This window comes from Nipponia nippon, unplaced genomic scaffold, assembly GCF_047370975.1.
Source record: "Nipponia nippon isolate SJK-2023a ecotype South Korea unplaced genomic scaffold, ASM4737097v1 scaffold_9, whole genome shotgun sequence".
NCBI classification, from domain to species: Eukaryota; Metazoa; Chordata; class Aves; order Pelecaniformes; family Threskiornithidae; genus Nipponia; species Nipponia nippon.
Window position 1 is genome coordinate 41,478,169 of NW_028262413.1, and position 22,736 is coordinate 41,500,904.

Below are 22,736 nucleotides of genomic sequence, written 5' to 3' on the forward strand. Positions count from 1 at the left end.
AAGTGTGAGAGCACAACTTGTATAAAACTAGAAAAGAACAGCAGGTTGGGATGTTGGCAGAGGGAACACCAGGCACTCTAGCAGTCTGTTCAGGGATACCTGGTGGGACTTCCACAAAAGGCATTGTGGATCCCGGAGCAAACAAGTTGCTTCATGAAATGGGTGTTGAAATGGGTTTGAGAGATGTAAAAAATATTTAGCAAGTATCTTCTTACAAGTACTACAGGCGATGATAGGCTATAGACCAGCTTCTTCAGAAAAGTTTCCCTCATAACACTGACTTGAAAGATAACAGAGTTTACCAGAGAATTTAAACCTAGACAAGGTGGAACATTAAGTAGCCAAATAAATCTGCATGTGCACATACAGACATTAAGGTCCTGAAAGATATTTGTCTTCCCTGATGCGCATGGTTTTCTCCAGCATACCACCGTTAAACCTGAGGCCCAGCACAAAAGCATTTCTTTCAGTGTAGGAGGACCCAAGTCTACTAAAAAAAGCACATGGGAAGAAACAAGAAGAATACTTGGGCCACAGGAGGCTTCACAGGATAAGAGTATTTAAATTAAAGCATAAAGGAATGGTTCTCTCCCTTCCCCAGGCCTCATGATCAGTAACAGAGCCATGGCCAAGTCCCTGTTCCCCTGCTCCTATCCCACATGCAAGGCTTACCAAACTTTTTCACTCATCACCAGATTGAAGTACAGTTTAAGCTCATCTGCACCAGGGAAGGCAAAACACCTTCCCATGTGACACGAGCTCAGGCAGTACACTCGATCCAGGTGGCACTGGGAGCCACGTCCTCCCTCCGGAGGGCCCCTTCTCTGCTATGCTCACTCCTGACAGCTGGAGAAAATAAGGTCAGATATTCCCTCCAGTCCTCCATCTGCTGGAAACTTCAACTAAGCGCAGCAAAAGGAAAAAAAGAAAGGGGGGGAAAAAAAGCCACAACCTTTCTTTTTTTGCTTCTGCTGTCTGGAAGGATCAAGGAAGCATTTGGTGCCAGCATAGGCTTCGAATACTCTGGGGCAGTATCCAGCTACTCTGAACAGCTCTCCCAGACTATTGATATGCTCAAGTCCTGGGGAGTGTGGCAGCACAAAAGCTATGACTGTTCATAGTCACAGACTAGAGACTGTCATAAAAGCCCAAGCTGCTCTCTGCTGAACGCCTCGCCCCAAACTGAAATAAATTAAATTTAGAACCAAACAAACTCAACTCGGTTGTTGCTTGGGATTTGTTTTCCTGTGCCTGCAGCACTCAGTCTGCACAGCCTCGCCCAAAAGCAGACAGGAGAACGTAGCTTAAAAAAAGTTGTTCCTCTACACTTTGCTGTGCATTTCAGCACTTGTCTAAGCCCACCTTTCAGCTCCGAGATTGCTCATGTGTTCCACTGCAACAAGCCAGGGGACACAGTTGTTACCAAAACCTGCAAGCCCTTATCACCAGGTCAAAATGCACAACTCGCCAGCTACCGGTGCGATGTGATCATAATGCCCTGCCCCTGTATCAGAGACAGGACTGACAGTTATTAACTTACAGCCACTCCACAAACACCCAATGAAGTGAACAAACTCCACTGTCTGCAGAAACACTGGAGATTTTTTCCAGCAAAGTGCAAGCCTACCTTATCTTAGTGCACTCTTCAAGCCTTCAAAGGGAATTCCTCTTTCACTGGCTACATAGCAATATTTATTTCATGTTAACATGTTAGAAGCAGAGTTGTACTTTTTCCAATCAGGTACAGGGAGAGGGAAGACAAGTTAGCGTGGGTGGGCAGAGATGGTGTAAAGGTAAAGGATGCAAAAAGGAATCAGTATTTTCCAAGCTCAGATTCAGTATCTCTTAGGAAACATGTGGGAGGGAGGATTGAAAAGGAGGTAGGAGAAGGAGGGAGCTTCACTATATGGAAATATTTCCATGAGATTGTGAAAATTTAATAGATCCTACTCGTCTTCCCCCCCACCAGGCTATACAAAGCATTAATTAAAGCCAGTTATTCCCAAGCATATCTGTCCTGCAGGTGAAGTCTGCCCTGATGATTTAGCAGAACAGATAGACCTCCATTTAGCAAGAAAGATCCAGTTTCTCTGGCACCACTAATATTCCATCTAGGCAGCTGAGAAATCTTATGGCCGCACAAAGTACAGAATCATGTACATCTGACAAATGCAAGACAGCACACTGGGCTATATCTCAGATTCACATTTTCCATACAGGGTTGATAACAGGATGAATAAAGCACAAGGCAAAGGGAATTTTCCTGACCCAAAACATTGAAGACAAGACCTGCTAGATGCACAGGGGTAAAAGCCTGCAGGCAAACCCAGCAAAACCCCAGAATAAGTACATGTCACAACTCACTTGCCATTGATGACTCCGTCAGGATTAAGCATGGGGATAATCTTGAAAATGAGACACTTCCGCAGGAGATCAGCAATGGGATCACTGCTCACAAGGAACTCCAGGGTCCCCTTCATTACCCAACTGGCATTGCTTTCACCAGGGTGAACACGGGCCACTAGAAACACATAAGGACGATTGTCTGTAAAATAAAACAAAGAAAAAACCGGACTTCTCTGAGTAATATCTTTGCAAGTGGGTTTTATTCCTTTTCAATTCCCTTTCAGTTCTTGAAAGTTTGACCCTATCAAACTTCACTAAGGTTTAAAAGGCAGCTAGAAGTTATTTAATTTTCTAAGGCCCTGCTCCACTTTTAGTGTTTCGCCATTAACAATTGACAACTTTCCAAATCTCTAAGCAGATCTGTCCACCTATAAGGGCTCCAAGGACATGCAAGCTGTCTGATTTCTGGTAGCAACCTGTGTTGTAAGGTTAGAATAATAACCAATCAAGTTAAACTGATATAATTAAAGAAAATACATAAATATGCCACCCAGATAAGCTGCAGAGGTAGAGTACTCAAAACTAACCATCATTTCATATCCATCCAACAAAAGGTAGAAATAACAATGTGCATAGCTAAGACAGGCTGCTAATTTCGGTGCAAGGACAGTTTTCAGTTTCATATAAAATAGATGCACACTCAGATTTGCAAAGCTGATTTTCAGAAGTTGTAAGTAGAAGAGTTCAGCTGTTTCTAGCAATACGCTTGGCATGGGAGACATAAGGTGTGGGAATTTGGGGGAGGGGAGAGGGTTTGGAGGGTTGCTTTTAAAAAAAAAAATAAAACCAATCAAAATCTTACTAAATACTTCATTGATAAGCTCTGCTGAACCTGTTTCAGAGTAACAACTTGACAGAGAAAGTTTCCTTGTTATACGTTATTTGCTGTTCCTGTGAAAAAGCACCCACATTTGGTCTAGTAATAAGTCTCCAAAAACTCTCAATATACATATGCTTAGAAAAGACCACGTTTGACAGCAGATTCTTTAAAGATCCCATCTGTGCTGAGCATACTCCACGGATGGGCCAAGGAAACAGGAGAAGGCAGAGGGAGACACCTGCCAGGCAGACAAAATGAAGGGAAAGGACAAAGCAATTATCTGTCTTAAAATGATCCTTTTGTGAGCATTCACAATCGCGGGCCTTTGTCACAAGTCAACCTGACAGATTTGTTTTAGTGGAAACCATTATCTGTCAGGGCATCACAACAATGCCAGGATAGGTTTGTCCCGCTCTAGCAGGCAAAGTCAGAGCTCGGGCTCTGTTACCTTGTGTGAATTGAGGGACCCCAACTGATAGGCTTGGGAGTGGTAACAGGACAGAAAACAAAACCAAAGGCATCAGCTGAGTGCCCGTGTAAACAAATGCTGAATTAGCAAGTTATATGCCTTTGCCCTTAGCTTCCAAAGCTGTCCTTCAGTTTCCAAATGCTTTACAAATAATTAATCAATTAACGTGAAATAGAGAGGTAGAACACCATGCTGAAAAAAGTTATTGAAGAGCTGTTTAATGATTTGTCCGACAAAGCAAAGGCTGTCTGAGTTAAGAATACAGGTGAAATTTCTCATTTCACAGTCAAAGAAGGAATAAGCACTAATTCTTCTCCTTAACTGTACATTCTGTACAGTTCTGCTCAATATATGGATTACAATACAATTTAGTTACATCTTTTAGGGATGCAGACTCAGATTTGGAAACAATTCCCCTCCACACCTCCCCCACTTCCCTGCCTTCCTCTTGACCAGCTGGTGGGCGCTAGAAGAGTGAACTGCACACTCAGCTCAAAGAGCTCATGCAGAGCAATCATATTCTGGTCCAATAAAGCAACTGGAACTCTGTTTTTCAATAGCCATATATTAGTCTTTTATCATTCTTACACCTTACCTTACTGTGAAGTTAGTATATTTTGGCCAATGTGTATACATAAGTGCCTAAGGCACTTATGGATTGCAAAAGATTTCTTTAGCTCCTGCAGAACTACTAACCATTCTGATTTTCTTCTTCCCAAAATTAGAGTACACAATATCTACTCTGCTCCAGCTAGTTGTGATTACAGTCTACCTTAGTAATGCTTTAAAATAGCAACAAGCAAAAACTAGCTTTCACAAAAACATCAGCTGCATTTTGCCATTTCCAAACATTTTCTTCTTTCTCCCATCACCATGATTTAGTGCTGTTTTGCAGGCTCATTGCTGAGCTAAACTTATGGGACTGTGCTGTTGTAGCTGAGAATGAGGCTCTTGAGGACTCCTCATGGACAACAGCTGTAAATAGCACAAAGCAAAATAAAACGTGTTCTCTTTTGCAATTGATGAATACAGCTTTAACAACTCTTATCTCTTCTGTGTATTGGGAGAGAGCACAGCATCTTAATTGAGAGGTTCTTTCCTCAGTCAAAATAAGAAGAGGGGCGAAAAAAAAAAAAAAAAAAAAAAAAGAAACTCTAAGCAAGGGCTTTCTCATCTCAGAAACCCAGGAAAGTTTGCCATAATTCTGCTAATTGCAAATAGCATGGCGCTGGCAGAGACCTGAGTTCTGTTCTTCCTCTTGAGGCTGATCAAAGTCAAGCTTGTCTTGCTTAGATTCAATGTCAGAAAAGCTTCCAGACTTTCCAGATCTTAAAGCCTGGGAAATGGGGCCGGGGGGGAAGAGACCAGACAGAGATCATCTGCACTGTTTCCCTGTGGGCAACAATGGAGGGGCCCATAGCCTGTAGGTCCAGTCAAGGAAGTCTCTCTATTCCAGTTAAAGCTTCCTTTAAAAGCTCTCCTCCTGACAAGCACATCCACAGCTCTGACATCCCATCCACAAGAGAGTCATAACAAAGGTATGTACCAGCAAGGAAACCACAGAGCTTGTTAACTGCCTGTATCCTTCACGGAAGCCATCACAGCCAAATCCCATGTCCATATGCTGCGCTCCCCCAGACTGCACCCAGCGTGAAGACTAATGAAGCAGCAAATAGAGCGAAGAGCTGACAACATGGCCATAAAACTTGCTACCCTTGAAACACCTGGGAAACAAAGATTTAACTCTGTGGCAGGCAGTAGTCACTCAATCCTATGCTTTACAGCATAACCAGTTACTTATCTGCCTTGAAATTATTGTAATAACTGTGGTAAACATTAGAGCTCATGAAAGTAGTGGATGGCAGCACTGGCCAGCCATACTCAGCACTCCAACTGACAGACACCGGTCAAGATGTCTGCACTTCGGTTCAGCTGCTTCGCTTCATTCCTGACTTCCAATGCCCCCACGACCGCAGTCCTGACCAGACCACCTCAGGACTACCCAGCATAGCTTACTGGTTTACACTGTTGCCCAGCTGTCCTTCTTCTGTGCTATTTCAGAGCCCCTTGTGACTGCCTCCAGTGCTCCACCAAATCTGCCTTCAGGACACACAACCACAAGTTTTCGCATATACCTCCTTCCAAGGCCCAGAACCGAGTTTGAGTCTTCAAAATCCTCAGGCCAACACTTAGGCAAAATCCTCCCCAAGTTCTGGGGAAGCTGCCAGGAAGCTCAGGTTAGCCATTTATCTCTGCAAAGCCCACATGACACATAACCTTCTCTGGGAATGTAAATAATAAAAAGAGAAAGCAGAGGAACCTTTTCATGCTACATAAAGCCTTATCCAACAGATCATGTCTCATTACACTGTGTTACATTTCAACATGCCCAGAATATAACGTGGCACCAACAATACCCGAGGTGAGAGATTAAAGCATCACTGATTCCTCTTGCAAAACTCTGAGCAAAAATCCTTTGAGTAACAGTTCTACTAATGTATCACCTACTTCCCATCTCCCCTTCTCTTTGCTCATTTTGACTGTGGATATATGCCTGAAAATAAGAGCTTTGTTCTTCCAGTACTGCCAACTTGCTGCTTAATCTGCTGCTTGTTATAAGAATCCTCCTCCAGTCATGTCATCATCAAGGTTCGCCAAGAGGTGACTTTGAAGTCACTAATCATGACATCAGTTGGGGAAAGAGCAGCCTGAAAGAAGTGAACAAAACCCCATTAACACAGCAGTGTCCTTCATCAAGAGGAGCACAGAAAGGAAATGAAATGCGGTTCCAGATGCCCTGACCTGGGCTGATGTTGTAAATTATTTCAAGCTGAGACTTGACCCATGCCATTTGTAAAGGGACAGGGCATCGATACAGCACAGGGCTAGGATTTTATAAGGAGTCAAAGGGAATTATGTACACAGCATGTGAGAAACTCAACCTAGATCCAGGTCTTGACTGGAATTTTTCTGGCTGTGCTTCTGCATACCTCTCTTCCCTTTACCCCAAGCCCATGGCCATTAAGACACAGAATTATTTTTTTTTCCTTTTGCCCAAATACAACATGACTTTATCATGAGCATTACACAAATCAAAGGGTCAAGTTTACCCCAGGACATAGTAGACAGAAACCAAGAAAGCTAAACTCTCCCTTCCAACTTAATTAGCTGTGGCCACTACAGGGTATTCTGTGAGTCAAATGATAGGTAAAAGGGAGCACCATCACGTAGCTCTTCCACGCATGTCACGGCTGCATCCTGTCCTGGATACATCTGATATGCCCAAGGCTGCACAGTCACACAAAGCCAGAGAGAAGACAGGATACGGTGTGATGTACAATGAATATATTAAAGTATGCTTGTAAAAAGCATCAAATACTGAGATCATAGAAAACATGAGACTGATCTGAGGCAGAATCTGTGTCAACCACTTTATACTCCTCCTAAAACTTTTCCTCTAGTTGTCAGCCTTTCTGTTGCCTTAAGATATAATAATTCTTTCCTCCTCTCATCTCTCCCCACCCCAACATTGCTGTCTCCTTGCTGACCCTGCTTTTGGCTAAATGCTTCAAAAGCAGACACTTCTTAAGACAGGCAAAATACATAGTCTGGCAGGACCAGCTGTTGTTTTCCAGAATTATCAATGAGCTATTCCTTTCTTAAATAGGTCTATATTATACATATTATTACTGTTACCTATGGCAAAGAAGTGAACACTACAAATTGCCATGGCTGCCTGTTCTCTACCTTCATAGCTTGCTGGGGGAGTTTCAGGCTCCAAGTTGCTTGGCAACCTCCTTTTGTGCATGTGTTTTATGAATTCATTCACCTCTGAATCAAAGATGATCAGGGAGCTGAATATGGGTAGCGACTGCCCAGCCTTGGTACAGCTTGACATCCTACTACCACTGGTTATTAATCCCAGGGAACTGGTAAGCAAGTTGTCAAGTTCGTTTTGGCGAAGACTCCAAAACCCCAAACTGAAGGCAGCAGGAGCCACTAGCATTATTTAGCATAACCTTCGGTATGACTGAAGCCAAAGGAAACCCACATGAACTAATTCCTGTTCAAATCAAAGCGTATCTCTTTTGGAAGATGGGAACAACGGAATCCTATTTTCAGAACTCGCACCCATGGAAAACCTATTATAACCCTTTGCAAATTGTTTCAGTTTATAACGAACATCTTAAATGCGTGCATCTAAATTAGTCTACCTGAAATTTCCAACCGCTGCATTACGATGCATTTTTGGCTATGTCAACTCAACATTCACTGGCATAGCCTATCTCACTCTGTGCATCCTCTGAACTGCTCGGATAACATCAAGCTTCAAAACTGAAATGACGTAGCTGTTATAGTGCAGCTACCTTATTAGATTGGTGACAAGAAAGCTACCTTGCATTTATGTCCTCCCGGAGCTCTGTCACTAAGCAGAGGAGTTCCTCCACCTGGGTGCAGCTCCCACAGCTGTGCTCACTGCTGCTGTCCCACGCTGGCGTAAGAGGAGGGCCCACTCTGCAGCCTGACACCGGGGTGGCAGCATGTTCCCACCGGAGCTCTGTCTGCAAAGCTGCGTCAGCTGCAGGGGGTGCAAAGTTTAGACGCAGCCTTCTGCCAGGTGGATATCATTGCTCCCTGGTCCAGCTGCTTCCTGTGCCAGTTGCCCCACTGTGCCATGTTTGCCTGCTCTGGTTGCTAGCCCTCCCCAGGGGTTTCTTTTATAGACAAGGGGCTTGGCTGCCATTGCTTCTGCCCTCACCCAGGTCTCCTCAGCTGCTGCCGCCCAAGCTGTGGGGTCCTGGCAGGTCTCTCCGCTCCCCTCAGACAGATTCCAAGGGAATAAAATCAAGGTGGGGGACAGCTGTTTAGGAAGAAGTACTGCCAAAAGGATCAGGGGATTATAGCGGATGAGTTAGTGATGCAAAGCAGTTCCAAAAAGGAGAGCTCTCCTGGGATGTACTAACAGGCAACTGTCACAGCTAAGACGAGGAACGTTGTTACTTCGCTCTGCTCAACCCAATGAGCAAAAAACAACTAGCTAGAGTGCTGTGCCCACTTCTGGCTACCAAAGTTTAAAAATGAATTTGATGAAAACTGGAGAAGAGGTCATTAAGAACGATAAAATGTTCAGAAGTGGTAACTTACAATGAAAAATTGGAGAAAATGGGTTTTAAACTCAGAAAGGAAAGATGAACAGAGAGGAAGGAGATGACCTTTAAATTGCAAAAGGCTGCTATAAAAAGAGATAGCAATCAGTTGTTCTCACTGTCCACTGGGACTAGGTTGCATAAAAAGAAATGCAAGTTACTGTCTGTCAGCTAAGCCAATCTGTAGTGACTTGACTGCCTTCACTGGTGTGCCCGCATATTTACACCACCTTCTGCTAGGTCCTTATTCATAAAGTCCTGCATCAGCCACTCCACTACAGTGCCCAGAACAGTGTGAGTACGAGGCCTATAGCCACATAGGTCATTCTAGCTACCCCCTTAGAAACTTGGCCCAAGATTCCCCTCCAGTCCTCTAGAATTACCTCTGTGTTCTGAGAGCTGCTGGAATCACTACTCCAGTCCACAGAGCACCTCAGCCATCTCCTTTGAGCTCTGATGCAAGGTGTCTGCTTACTACTTAATGCTAGCCACTTTAAAATATGTGAAACATTAGCCACTAATTAGCAACTAATCAGAAATATTTCATCATCACGATATTTTGACATCATTTGGGCTTCTTCTTATATGCAGATCAGAAATATTTATGGAAAGTTCTGTCTTGCCTGCTCTGTTAGTGACAGTCCTACCACTTTAAGATTGGAGTAATATAATTACTGGGATTCCTTTCATTAGTAATTATCTTCCAAAGACCCTCTATTATCCTTAAGTCTACTGGTTCGCAGCTTCTGTGTATGCACCCTTTGAAAGGGGTGAAAAGCAAACAGTAAAATCAGCTGCAAGAGTCCTCCCAACAGATTATCTAGGTAGCTGACGTAGGGAGCTCCACATTATCTGTCAAAGGCGGGCAAGGATCTATCATCCCCCACTTCCATAACATGCACATTACAGCCTTAATTTGCTCTGTGGCAGCAGGCAATTTCAGATACTCAAGTATTTGGTACTGCCATGGCCTGACTATCAATCCACATGTTTTTCAGCCAGCATGGGAAAAACGTAGATTGCCTTGCAGAGACCCAAGACCTGAGACATGGCAAGTAGAAAAAAAATAAGTATTTTCAGGTTAGGTACACATGTGACACTCTGACCTTCTGGGTTTTTCGTATGAAGATAACACCACCGGCCTGAGAGAACCAGTCAGTGAATGCTCAGAAGACTGGAAGACACTGGAGCAGAGATCCATCAAAACGGACTATACAGTGTTCTCATTCAGTATGATTAGATAAGTGGGAGCATTGCCCTAAACTGTCCCATGCCTAAAATAAGGTGCAGGCAGGAGATAAATGCAGCAGAGACTTGCAGGATAACTGCTGTACAGGCAGAGTGCAGAGATCCGTAGAGCTATGAAATCCATGGGCTCTTTTCCGAAAGAAGGATTTAATCTGAAATGAAATCAGGCAGGAGGAGCAGACTGAAAAAGCTTCCATTGTCATAAAAATATCTCCCTGGGTAATCCATGGTGATGGAAAAAGGAAACTCTGATAATTTATGTGACAGTTTAATGGGATTTTGGTGACACATGATACTTTAGAAAGAATTTGCCCAAATAGGACAGACAGGACTTTAATAAGGCTTCAGCTCCAAAACAGCAATATTTTCACCCCTTACTTTTACATTTCATTCTATATATCCACTACTCACTCACAGCCCATCTATCTCATTTGCAAGGCACATTTCAACATTGTAAGAGCAACAGCTCTGCACCTTCTAGTTACATTCCTAGCCAGAGAGACCTCTGAGTATCTGATCCCTAAAGGGATCAAGCTGACTTTGCACCTAGAGGGCAGAGCATCACTGAGCTGTATATTCCGAGGCATGAGCTGCCCTCCAGCCATGTCTCCAGTTCTGTGGACGGCATTAATAGCTTCTCTGCAGAAACGAAGGGGAGCAGATGGACAGTCAGCAGGAATCGCTTGCAGAGGGGATGTCCCCAGAGCACACTCCAGGAGTAAATGGCTTTCACACTGTGAGTGATGCCTCAACCCATGTCTCCTGCTTATGAGAGATACAGCCTTTACCCCAGTGTAATACCCCCTGCTCTTCACTGCCACCACTTTGAGAACAGGCACAGCAGCAAGAGGAATTGCTTAGAGTACTAAACTAGGGTGAAGCCAGGGTTAATGGGATGAAACTTCACAAAGGAACATTTAGGCAGAATATCAGTGAGTTATATTGAAGAGTCTCCCCTGTGGAGAGGTAGAAGTTAACGTTAAAACCACATTGCCCAGAGCACAAGAAGCCATTCTATACACAATCTTGCAGTAGCTGGGGACAGAAATAACCCAACAGGCATTTGTTTTCTTTACTAATTTCGATAGCTCTGGTTCTGAAGCCCTTATTTTTCTGGAAAATCTCCTTCTGGGAATCTAGGTAGGAAAGGAATAGTAAAAAGCTGTGTGAGGATCTCAATATTTTGCCCAGTCTTTCTGCAACCACAGCAGGCTAAGATCAACTTAGGACCTGCACTGGGGTCTGTTAGCCCTAAAACGGGGATGGAAAATGGAGCACCTGTCAGTGTTTCTTTCACCACTGGGAATAACAGCCAAATTTAACAGGAAAATAAGTTATCTGTTCAAGCTGTTCTGCTCTATAAAAGACAAATTCTATAGTAAAGAGCTTTCTGCACATAAACTGTCTACAAAGAACAGAGATTTAAAACCCACCTAATGCCACCTACAGCATAAAGCAATGTTTATTCTCAAAATGTGTTGTGTCTTTAAGAGGCACAGATCCATCTCTGCTTCTGACTTGAGGTCTTCCTCAGGGAATGACTTGTAAGAAATAAAATATATTAAAAGGAAGTGCAATCAGAGCTTCTCATTATCAAAGGGATGAAATATCAATTTTTGTCAAGATAAAAAGCATTACAGATTGGGTCTGACGGGAAAAATTAAATTCTTGGTCTTCACTTGATTTGATATTTATCACTCCATTGGCTCCAGAAATATCCTGGCAGGGAATGTTTCTCAAAAATATTATCCTGTATTTCTCTTGCAGTAAGCAAGCTATGAGAGTTTTAACTTGTGTGGTTTGTTACATACAAAAAACTCACAGAGAAAAAGAAAAGAAAACAGATAAGTCTACAAAAGGCATCTTCTAACACTTCACTATGTCAACAACTTCTCAGTAAAAGACCTTCTGCAGGTTCACTTAATTTGCGACATCACTCAGTTGACTCTTACATCATTGCTGTCCAAGTCTATCCTAAATTTTAGAACTGCATTGCCCAGAGCTGATCCCAAAGGAAATTCTCACTTTCCATAGACAAGAGATTGATAAGGTAAAACTGTCTCCCAATTTTGAATAATGAATCTTATCTTGATGGTAAGTTCTTAGATGAACTCCCCAAACAACTGAGCAAGAGAATGCAAATAAGGGAGTAACATAAAAGATCTTTCAATCAGATCATCATGACAGCAAAATTGGTGTTGGCCCAATGATCTTGTATCATGCCATAAGCAGCATCATTTTTCATCTTCTAGACTATGTGACATGTTGTGTAACAGACACAAAGCAGAGTTTGACTAAACTGGAATTATTTAGCACCTGAACGATGCAGAAATGCCTTTAAACTAGAAGGCTATCCTACTGTCCACCCCTGAATGGTCCAGCTTCCTGCCTACTTTAGCCTTGACAAGAAGCCTACTTCTATGTATAAAGCTTTATCTTGATAAAGACCAAAAAGAGGGAGGCACTAGCACTTTCGATGTAAAACACGATAAATGGAACTTCATCTTTTTTTTTTTTTTTCCTCCCCTGAAATGTTTAGGAGAACTTATACCAGTAGCAGATCTAATATTAGTGGCTGGTCCTAATCTCTATTCCCCTACTGCCCTCCAGCACCCCAAAAATAACAGTGTTTTAACATCTTGTGTTCAAACCACAGATCAAGAGCTCACATTAGTTGTTTAGGCCACAAGCGGAACAGAAGTTTTCCAAGGAAGATAACAGAGATGAACCTTGAAGTTCATAAGCAAGTTCACACCATATGATTTTCAAACAGTTCTACTACCGAAATACCCTAAGGATGAAGAATCAGGATCATATAGCACAATCAGAATCCCAGAATACGTGACAGAAAGATAGGTGGAACAAAATTTGCCACTGCATAAAACAGAAAACATGCAGAAATTTCAAACAGTATGTGGTAAGACACTAAGCAGTCGCTGTCTAAGGTGAGTAAGAAGTTCTTCCCTTCAGATGCTAGCAAAACGATTTCTAATGAATGAAGACTTCCTACATCAATCACTACAGGGAGCGGAATGTCAAGCTGGGAAGACTACTAGTCTGTTTGAGGAAAATTGTTTCTTCTTAGGAATAAGATGGTAGGAAGGCTAGGGAAAAGAAAAATGTACTTTTTTTCCCTGCAAATTGCTACAAAGCACAGAAAAAAGGTACTCATGAGTAAAGGAGTCAGGCTACAAAAGAGTCTTGGCAGTCCCAGAAGGAACATAAGTAGAAGTGGAACATGTCATGTCCTTCCTCACCAATCCATGTATTATTGCAAAAGTGGGAGTTTTCACACAAGAGAGGTTTTTGCTCTTTATTACATCGTTTCCTAAGTTATATTCAATTTATTTTATAAAAAAAAAAAAAAAGGTATCTTCTTCAGAAGGTTCTTTTTGGCAAATAATTTAACAGCATGAGTGATGGCTGCTGATCAGTTTGAAATTCTGACATGTAGTACACAGACTAGCTTCATGAAGCTGATACTGTGAAGTTTCCTCAATCCCAGTGCCTTCCTGCATTTTCACCCCAACATTTCCCCAGCAGAACTTTGAACTTTTCCAATTGACACTGCCACAGAATCCTTCCATGGTAGCTCAGCCACTCTTTAGAGCTTGTACAATCCACAGCATAAGCTCCTCTCTCTTACTTGCCATAAGCAGCACTCATATCGAAACCATTATATTTCACTACCACTTCATCTTCCGCTCTGTAAACTATCAGCATGCTTTTAAAAGAAACACTTATTTAAATAAAAGAAAATCCCTGTAAATCATGGTTGTGACAGGCTAATGGCTAGCATTGCAAAGATGATTTGTCTTCCTGCTATATCTAACAAAGCTGCTTATACTAATACCTTGTTTTCAAAATATGAAGAGACTTCTAACTGATGTTTTCTAACTGCAAGAATATACAAGTAATGAAAAACACCTTAAATCAGAAAATAACCTTCACCTGCCAACTAACATCCCCATTAACTCTCAAAATCAAAAGACTTCCTTAAATTATTTTTGTTTTCTGTATTATTTATTGTGCTTCCTCCATGGATGAAGAAACCAACTATTCAGTCTCACTGCATGTTTGTAATCCAAATTCATTTTAGAGTTTGCATGCATTAGCTGCATGCTTTAATTTGATTTATTTGATTTGATTTCTGTCTATTAAATTACATTTGAAGCAGGTTAGATGGCCCCACGGGGAACATCTCACCAGCACTACTACTTTGTGCAAACAGCAATTATTTTATCTGGGCTGAGCCTAATTTCAAGTCACATCTTGATAGGCTGACAAAATAAGGTCATGGTATCTGCATTGCAAGTGATATCCTAACTGGTGGGAAAGACCTTTGACAAGCTAGAAGATGGGTCCTGGTCATGTTCTGACGAAATGTGTATGATATAGGGTATGAAATTTAGCAGCAAGTCATCACTTATGAGCAAGAGCATTGTTTCAAGTCTATCTACAGACATTCCGCATACCTTGCAGGCCCATCACCTATGTCAGTACAGAGACTATAAGTAAGTCACTACATTTTTATTGCTCATTCACGGTTAGTAAGTGCTAAGCACAGGGAGAATAGGGACAGCAGGGGCACCACAGCCACTGAGACCCAGGGTCCTTCATCTGTCTCTTGCTTATTCTTTCGCCTCTGGCCGGTTGCTCTTTGTGAAGAACAATTCCCGTGTGTTGAGCTGTGCTTCATGGTGACCCTCTAGCTGTTGGTTTTGTGCCCTTTCAAAATGCCTGACAAAGCTGTCACAGGAGGAGTTTAGCATCTGGAAGCTACAGGTACAATATGACCTCATTCATAAAACATAACTAAACAGCTTGGGCTGCCAGGGGCCAGGATTTACAGGACTGCTGTTCAAGAACAGCCTTCAATGCCTGCTCTACTAAATTCACTTTCCTACTCTGCCACAATACAATTCCCAAGCTGTGTTAGGGTGACCTGCAACACTATGAAGTGACAAAGCAGCTGAGACACTAATCTTGTTACAGCCTATCCTGTCCACTACTGGTCAGGAAGGGGAAGAAATTACCTCTGCTCTGGCTGCACCTTTTACACCAGGCTACAGGAGTAGGGAGCACTACAAAAAATAAGACAACATCATTTTTCAGAAATTCCTCCAGCACAGTAAGCACAAACAAAAAAATCAAGTCACAGATAGTTTCTGCTGCGTTATCCACTACAGCCTCATTTTTACAATAAAAGCCTCCCTGCATTTGTGTTTCCAGCAGGTGTAACCTGACCCACAAGGAATTTAAGGACTTCCTGCCCTCCTATCCATCTCTTCTTCTGTCTTGCTATCTTGCTTTTCTTTTTCTTGGTACCCTATCCACCACTTTTCTTCATCTCCACTTCAATCACTAGTTACAGTCTTCTGTTAGGTGCTCACCACAGGACCTAAACATCCTTTGGGAGACCTGTCAAAGTCACTCTGATGCCAACAATAATAAATTCCATCTCACTCATCTTCTCTTGAAACACCTCACAGACTGAAGATTACACATTTCAAGCATGTTCCAAGTTAAGCAAGCAGGGATTTACAGAAAAATCAAGTTGCCCAAGGATAAAATACAAATCAGTCACAGAGTTGGAAGCTCAACATCCATTTCCCATGTCCCAGTCATGAAGTATCCTGTGCCATCCACATTCACCTGAGAAGTGAATTGCTACATAGTCTGTCTTCACAGCACTTCCTCCTCTTTTCATTAACCGTGAACATGAATTGAATCCTGCAGTTAAATATCATCAGCAGAGCACTCTCTCAGTTATGTTAATTGTCCTATACCATGATGCTACAACACAGCTGTCATTTTCGTTCTGAAACCCACCCAACCCTTCCTAAAATTAGCATGTACACATGCATTTACAGAGTGCTGTGATATTCCTGCATCCATCGCTATTACATCATGCTTTCAGACTCAGGGAGAAAGTGAAAGATCATCTGAAAGCAGTAAGGGAAGAATGAGGAAAGGAAATAGGATTTTGTAGTAGGTTTCTCTGGTTTTCTTGAAAAATAAAGAAATAAAGTCTAGAATACTTGCGAGACTCAAAAGAAAACTCCATAATATGCTTGTTAATGTTTTCCCTGAGTCATCTACAAGTCCTTCCTTATCTGTGGGTCAAGACATACGTCCAAACCCCATTCTGACTTCTTCATTCACTTATACTTATCACCTCTGCCTCCATCACGTTTTAGTAAAAATTTCAGGCTATTTAATTTAACCTCACCTATTTCAAAGACACAGAAGCAGCACCCAGGCTAAGCCAGAAAATCTTCAAAACAGTTTGTTGAACAAATTCAGTGAAGAAAGAAGAGAAAAAGCTTGTAAAAAGAATTACAAAGTGACAGGGAAAATTACTTTTTTTTTTTCCTCACAGCTAAGTAGCACGACAATTGCAATTGATAGAGCAAATTAAATTCTAAATGCACTGGTGATTTGATAGATATCATTTTCTGAGTGTTACTGAAAAAATGCCTTCTTTGGGAAACAGAGTTAAGATCTGGAACAAGTCCTGTTGGTTCTGGAGCCTGATTCAATTATGCAAAGTTCATTAACATAAAGTTAAGATGGAGCGGGGAGAAAAGGCATGGAACTTCTTTAATATGCCACATGCATTAAGAAAAACTGTCCTGACAAAACTAGCAAAGCAATTTGTTAGGAGGCCTGTTTACAGATATAACGGGTAGCTGGTGACTTTGAAATGCAACTTTCCCCCCCTACTCTTCTATTCAGAAGGCCAGAAGAGATACACTGACCAGGACTGTTCCTTCTGCTACCTAATTCTGTGAAATCATATATCAAAAAGAAGCAAGGGAAAACAGAGAAAACCCAAAATTACCTAGAATGAAAGAGACCCAATGCACCTATTTTTCCTGTCAGCTAGAAACTGATATCCAACAGCCACATAATAAATGTCCTGAAATGATACAGAAGTCCAAGTTTAGCCCTCTGCAAACACTGGTGCACTTTGCAGCGTCTATCATGTCACTCATCAACTAGTTGATCTTATCAGCACATTTAGTCTGAACATAGCAGCTGTCTCCACTTGTTTATTAGCAATTTCTATTTCTGCATTAGAAACAGGTGGGCAAGCTCAGAGAGCTAACAAGTTTCTCTTTGATGTAGAGATAGGCAAATCCTCTCATTAACAGAACAGCATTTTAAAAATCATTATGGGGTATTTTTAGGCCTATTTCACTTTAGTATTGCTGTATAATTGCAGCCCATTAATCACAAATACTTGTTTCTAGAATCTGTCAGTTATAAGCAACAAGAAGTGTCAGCCTGTGGTGTCTGCAAACTACTAGTTTCAATATATTGCTGTACTTATTTTTCTGGTATAAGACTGGCTGCATCAGTCACATAGCAATGGATCCTGTTCTCCAATTAGAGAAATTAAACTCAGTTAAACAGGTCAGGCAGAAATCTGCATAGACTCTCCCAGCAAAATCAACTTACAGGTGGGAAGTAAAAATAGCAGGTGTTCAGAATTACAGATACAAAACCAGGAGAAAAGCAAATGCACACAGTGTATTGCAGAAATACCTCTTAACTCTCTAATGCTCTTGGGTAGATTAATATTAGGATCAGCACAGAGAAATACTGTTTACTGTGTTTCACATGAGGGTAGACCCCCTCGCATGGATGTGGGCAGAGTAGCTGAACAAACTACCTGCTTGCAGCTCTGGCAAACACGCAATAAAGCTGTTCCATACAATCCAAACAACTCCGATCATTTGTAATACATGACTAGCTAGGTCAGCCTTTATCAGACAAAAATGCGTAGCTTGGAACATTAAATCCAGAAATTCGAACATTGCTTTCCAGAAAGTTTTCAAAGCCTTGAGGTATCAGATGAATGACTTTTCTTTTTTAAGAAAAAAGACACAATAGACAGTCTCTCCAAATCAGTCAGCCAAGATTTAAAATCACCAATAAGCTTCTCAATTTAGAAGGATAAAGGTGAAAACAACATGAAAGTTATAATGCCTCCCACGCTGTTTCCCAACAGTCTGTTAGTTCTGTGTATTGAGGAAGGGTTTGCCTGTGCGTGGCAGAAGCCTGTTGTTAGAGTGAGAAATGCAAGATTCACAGGATCATGAAAAAATGCCCAAGAGTAGCAGGCTTCCCTGTTCACAGGATACACTCTGGTTTCCATCACAGCCTGGCAATACTTTAACAATCCATGCAAGGCTTGATCATCTTCCCCTAAATTATTCCCAAGTTAAGTTCCCAAACTAAAAGCAATGGTTTGCTGGAAGAGCCCACTTTTTGCCCACTCTGCCCTATCTTGCTATCCAGCACAAGTCAAAAAATAGTTTGTTCCCATGAGATTATCAGGCCTCAGAAAGCAATGCGTATCTAGCTCAATCTGTGTATCAGCACAACATTTCTGTTCCAGAAAGGAAAAAATACCAAACCGGAGACAAAAACCGCTCTCTATGATGGCAAGTGCAATCGTTTGGGTCTGACAGCAGCTGGTACATACGCTACACTCAGTGAGCTTTCCAGCTACAGATTACTTTCACAAGGTCAACCTACCAGCTGTCCTGCCTTTTACTCCCTAACCACGGCTTGCCTAGTAGTCATCAGTGAGAAGGTACAACCAAACAGAAAGGAGAACAACTGGTTACTGGGACAGTCCAGCAGCTCATCTCATCTCATCTTCTTAGAGGAGTACTTCTTAATTGCCTTACAGAAAGTAGATAGGGCAGAGAAGACAGGAAAAATTAAAAAACACACACGCACACCCCTAGCAACACCTCTACTGTTACAAAACTCCAATTTCTTACCTTACAGCAGGTTTCTAACCCAAGGGCCACGGGGACCTTCTTGCTGGCCTTTTATTCAAGCAGCAAGGGTGATCCACAGACTGTCACACCATCTACAACTTCAGCTCTACCAACCAGAAGCACCTGATTTAACACAGGTGTTGAGGGGCAAATCCAACTACCTTCAGGCCAACCCACTTTATACCTTGTATCAGCAGGTGCTCCAGACCTTGTAATTTGTTAAAAAACAATACCCTGGGCAGTAAGACATATGACCAATTGGAAAATATTGTGACCAGCTAGAAGAAACCCCTTCCTGACCTCTGCTTTTACCTTGCGGCACAAGCATTAACTCTTCACCCCTTAGTAAGCATATTGCTCCTAACGATATTCAGTCTCTGCAGTCAATCTGACCCTAAAATTATGTCCTACCTCACAGAGCCCATCTCTGTCACATTGAGAACAGATTTAACTCAATTCAAATGCTTCTTTGGCTAATTTATACAGTACCACATTGACCTTTTAGCGTATGCCCCATGGGACCGTGTGTGACTGGAATTTATGGCCAGGCATGGGAAATGTGCAGCACACTGAAATATGGGGTTTTTTTTTCATGCCATGATTTGAAGTTGGTAACAGAAACCTAGTAGCAGTTCAATGCTTGTTCACCATTTGCGGGAGTAAAAGCTGCCTGGGGGATCCTCTGGGCTGTATTTCAATACCTGTACCAGATACACAGATTGGCCATTGGAAGCACAGCATCTGCAGGTTTTTCCTGAAGTGTTTCCACCTAAAGAAGAGAAGATGAATTTTTTTTCCCCCTTCTGTTAAGGCAAGAATTTGGGCAACCTATCACTCCTACGAAGCTTGTAGCTCCACTGCAATGAGGCCAGGGCACTGGGGTGTTGTGAGACAGGCGTGTTCCAAGCAGCTGGCTATACATTTCCAAAGCAATATAAGAAATACACACGACTAAACCTTTTTCAGTTTCATTTATAATTTTCAATGCCTTATAAAAAAATACAAGTAGTGCCACACTCCTGTGAGAAGGCACTTCTGAGGCACTTGACAAACCAATCACAAATGAAAAAAATCATGACTAAGGTATGTGCTGGTTTAGATTTTCAAGATGTTCAATTCATTAGTGTGTCAGAAAAGGCTCTGATATTCTGGAAGACTGGAGCATAGCCAGTGCTAAGCACTACAGATGTTCTAGCCCAAGTCCATACTAACCAAGATGACATTGCTAATTTATGTTCCAGAAAATGCTGTTGCTAATCAGAATATTTCTTCTCTGGAAAGGATATGCAAAGGTTACAGGTCTCTTGGGACAAAGATGAGGCTGTTGTAATTCAATGAACAAAAGGTAACAGAACAAGTGCTGAAGAAAGAGCAGAAAATCCCCTAAGAGGAGGGCTTAGAACAAATCTCCAAATTTCAGAAGGAAGGTTATTTTAAAAATAAATGCAGAAAACTACAGATAAATGAAGAGCAGCCACTGCAGTACAAATTATTTCACTTCAGATGGCTGTTCTGCTAGCATGCTGCATAAGGCAAAGGGTGGAAGAGAGATTACCCTAACATTTATTTTCTCTCTTTGCAAAAAATACTGTGGTTGCCTATGCTTGAAGGCATTTTTAGCATCCTTGTTCAGTGTTTTCTGTGCATTGTTTGCTGCCTTGACTAATTGGATTCAATATATATTAATATGCATTTTGCCAAACTCGCAGAAGGCTGACCATAGCGTCAAAGCTGTGCTGGCTGAGTCAGTTCCACCAAACACTGGAATTCAAAGAGGAGTTGATACATCATGAAAAATACTGGGCTTATTCTGCAGGCAGCTGTGTGTCTGTCTCACAAATTTTGTGTTCCATTCAACCAGCTTCCACCTTTATGGCAGCAGACTGGATACTCCAACAGGAACACAGTTTTGCAGGAATTTATCTGCTCTTTTTGCAGTGGGCTGCCCCATTGTTGTGACTGGGATATCCGAAAGAAAAGAAAGATGTTTGAAATTGCAAGACAATCTTGAAAAATTTAGAGCACACACCATCAGCGTTGCATATCTGGAGATCATTGCTTTGGCTTCAGATGCTCGATAAACCGCCTATTCAAGTGGAAAAAAATTATATTCTCAATTCTGTAATTATTTAGCATTGTAGCATACATGACAATTTTATTCAGCCTTTCTTCACTACTGCATTAAAACAGGATCACAGTTTTCACAACAGCAGACTCTCTCTGTCACCAAAACAAAAGCGTTTGTTACAAAGCAAGAGAGGAACCAGCACCTCAGCCTGCAAATTAGGAGCAAATCTTCAATTCAAGGGAATACACAGAGAAAAAATGCACTATTGCAGATGTAAGAATAAAGCAAAAAATGTTTTTGTCCACAGTTTGCTATAATAATCATCTCATTCAATTTCTGTACACACTAAAATCTGTTCACTTTTAACTATAATCACAAATAAGGAATAGAGATAGAGAAAAAATGAAAGGAAAAAGCAGAACAGGTTCTGTAAATGGAATATTTTAAGGAAACGTAATGCTAGTGGACTCTTTCTGCATAAGATTATGGTTTGGAGCACGTTAAGTACCTAGAGAGCTAGACAAACAATCTGTCTGAGACAACAACCTGTGTTCACATTCAGTGGAAATGCAGTCTAATAGAGGGAGCCACCTGAAGAGCGGAGGCTTTCTTCAGTTCTTGGTTTCTTCCTGAGACTTTCATCAATAGTAGCAACGGTTCATTCTTATTGTATGACACTTGCAATGTAGAAATGCCACTATAAAAGACTACTGGTCCTTTTTACAGAAAACACTCAGCATCCAGACAAATACGGGGAACTGGATTGCTCTATATTTGGTATACAAATGTGACCTAAGGGTTCAGCAGCACTGGCGATACTGTGTGCATGTGTGCTGGAAGAGGTATAGCACACAATGACAAAAGAACAACAGATGCACTTGCTGTTGTGAACTGTTTCCAACAAGCATGATGCCAGGTTAGCACTCCAGCTGAATTGCTACAGGCAGTTCTTCTGGCTGCTTGAAAGATCATTACCAATCAAAGCAGGTCATTCTACCTCCCTATTTCAACATTATTAGATGAGAGCTTCCTTTAAAGAGTGCATTTTCCTTTGGGGCGGACTAACTGCAATAAGGCGTTGATCTAATTTGATCCCTGTTTCACTAGGACATATGTCATCTCCATCTTTGAAAAAGTTATTCAAGAGAAGAAACCTTGAGCCTTTCATAATTAACACGACACACTGGTTGCCACGCAGGGAGCAGGCACAGTTATAATAACTTGGAGTCAATAATTCATAAACTATAATGCATTATTAATCAATTATCGAGGCCTGAATTACATTTAATGAGATTAAGCTGATTGGAGCACTAAGCTGTTTGAATTATATTGATTTAATCAATGTGCTTAATTAAACTGTGTACATTTTCCACATGATCATTATTTCCCAGGATCCTGCCTAAGTGGCCTCTGCAATTCACATCCTCTGCTGTTCTTTGCTCAGGAATTGCTCTTTGCTGCAAATTTTATTTAAAGGTAAAGGGCTTCTTTCTTTCTGAGAAAAGATCAAAGTTGCAAAACAACCATCAGAATAGCTTATACAAGCAAATTGAGAAATGATAGAATATTTCTCCCAGTAACTATGTCTTTTTTATTCTGTAGGCTTAAGATGAGACAAAGTAAACATACCTCGTTAATCTTACTTTATCCCTCATTCTAGTTCTAGGAACATCTGCAGATTCAAAGGGCACAAGCATCCTGCCATACCTATCCCAAAAATGTTTCCATCTCTTTCCATCTTTAGAAACATGCTTAGACTCAGGCAGAAAATAGGTTTCAA

At 41.6% G+C, this 22,736-nt stretch overlaps 1 protein-coding gene across 1 annotated transcript in view; it reads right to left on the reverse strand.

Moving 5' to 3' along the window:
* AGBL1 (AGBL carboxypeptidase 1) overlaps nt 1-22,736 on the reverse strand; it is a 295,756-nt gene that overhangs the window by 175,374 nt on the left and 97,646 nt on the right. Inside the window, exon 18 of the mRNA XM_087743738.1 lies at nt 2,365-2,545. Within this exon, the coding sequence (XP_087599864.1) occupies nt 2,365-2,545 (181 nt within the window). The remainder of the gene's footprint in view (nt 1-2,364; nt 2,546-22,736) is intronic.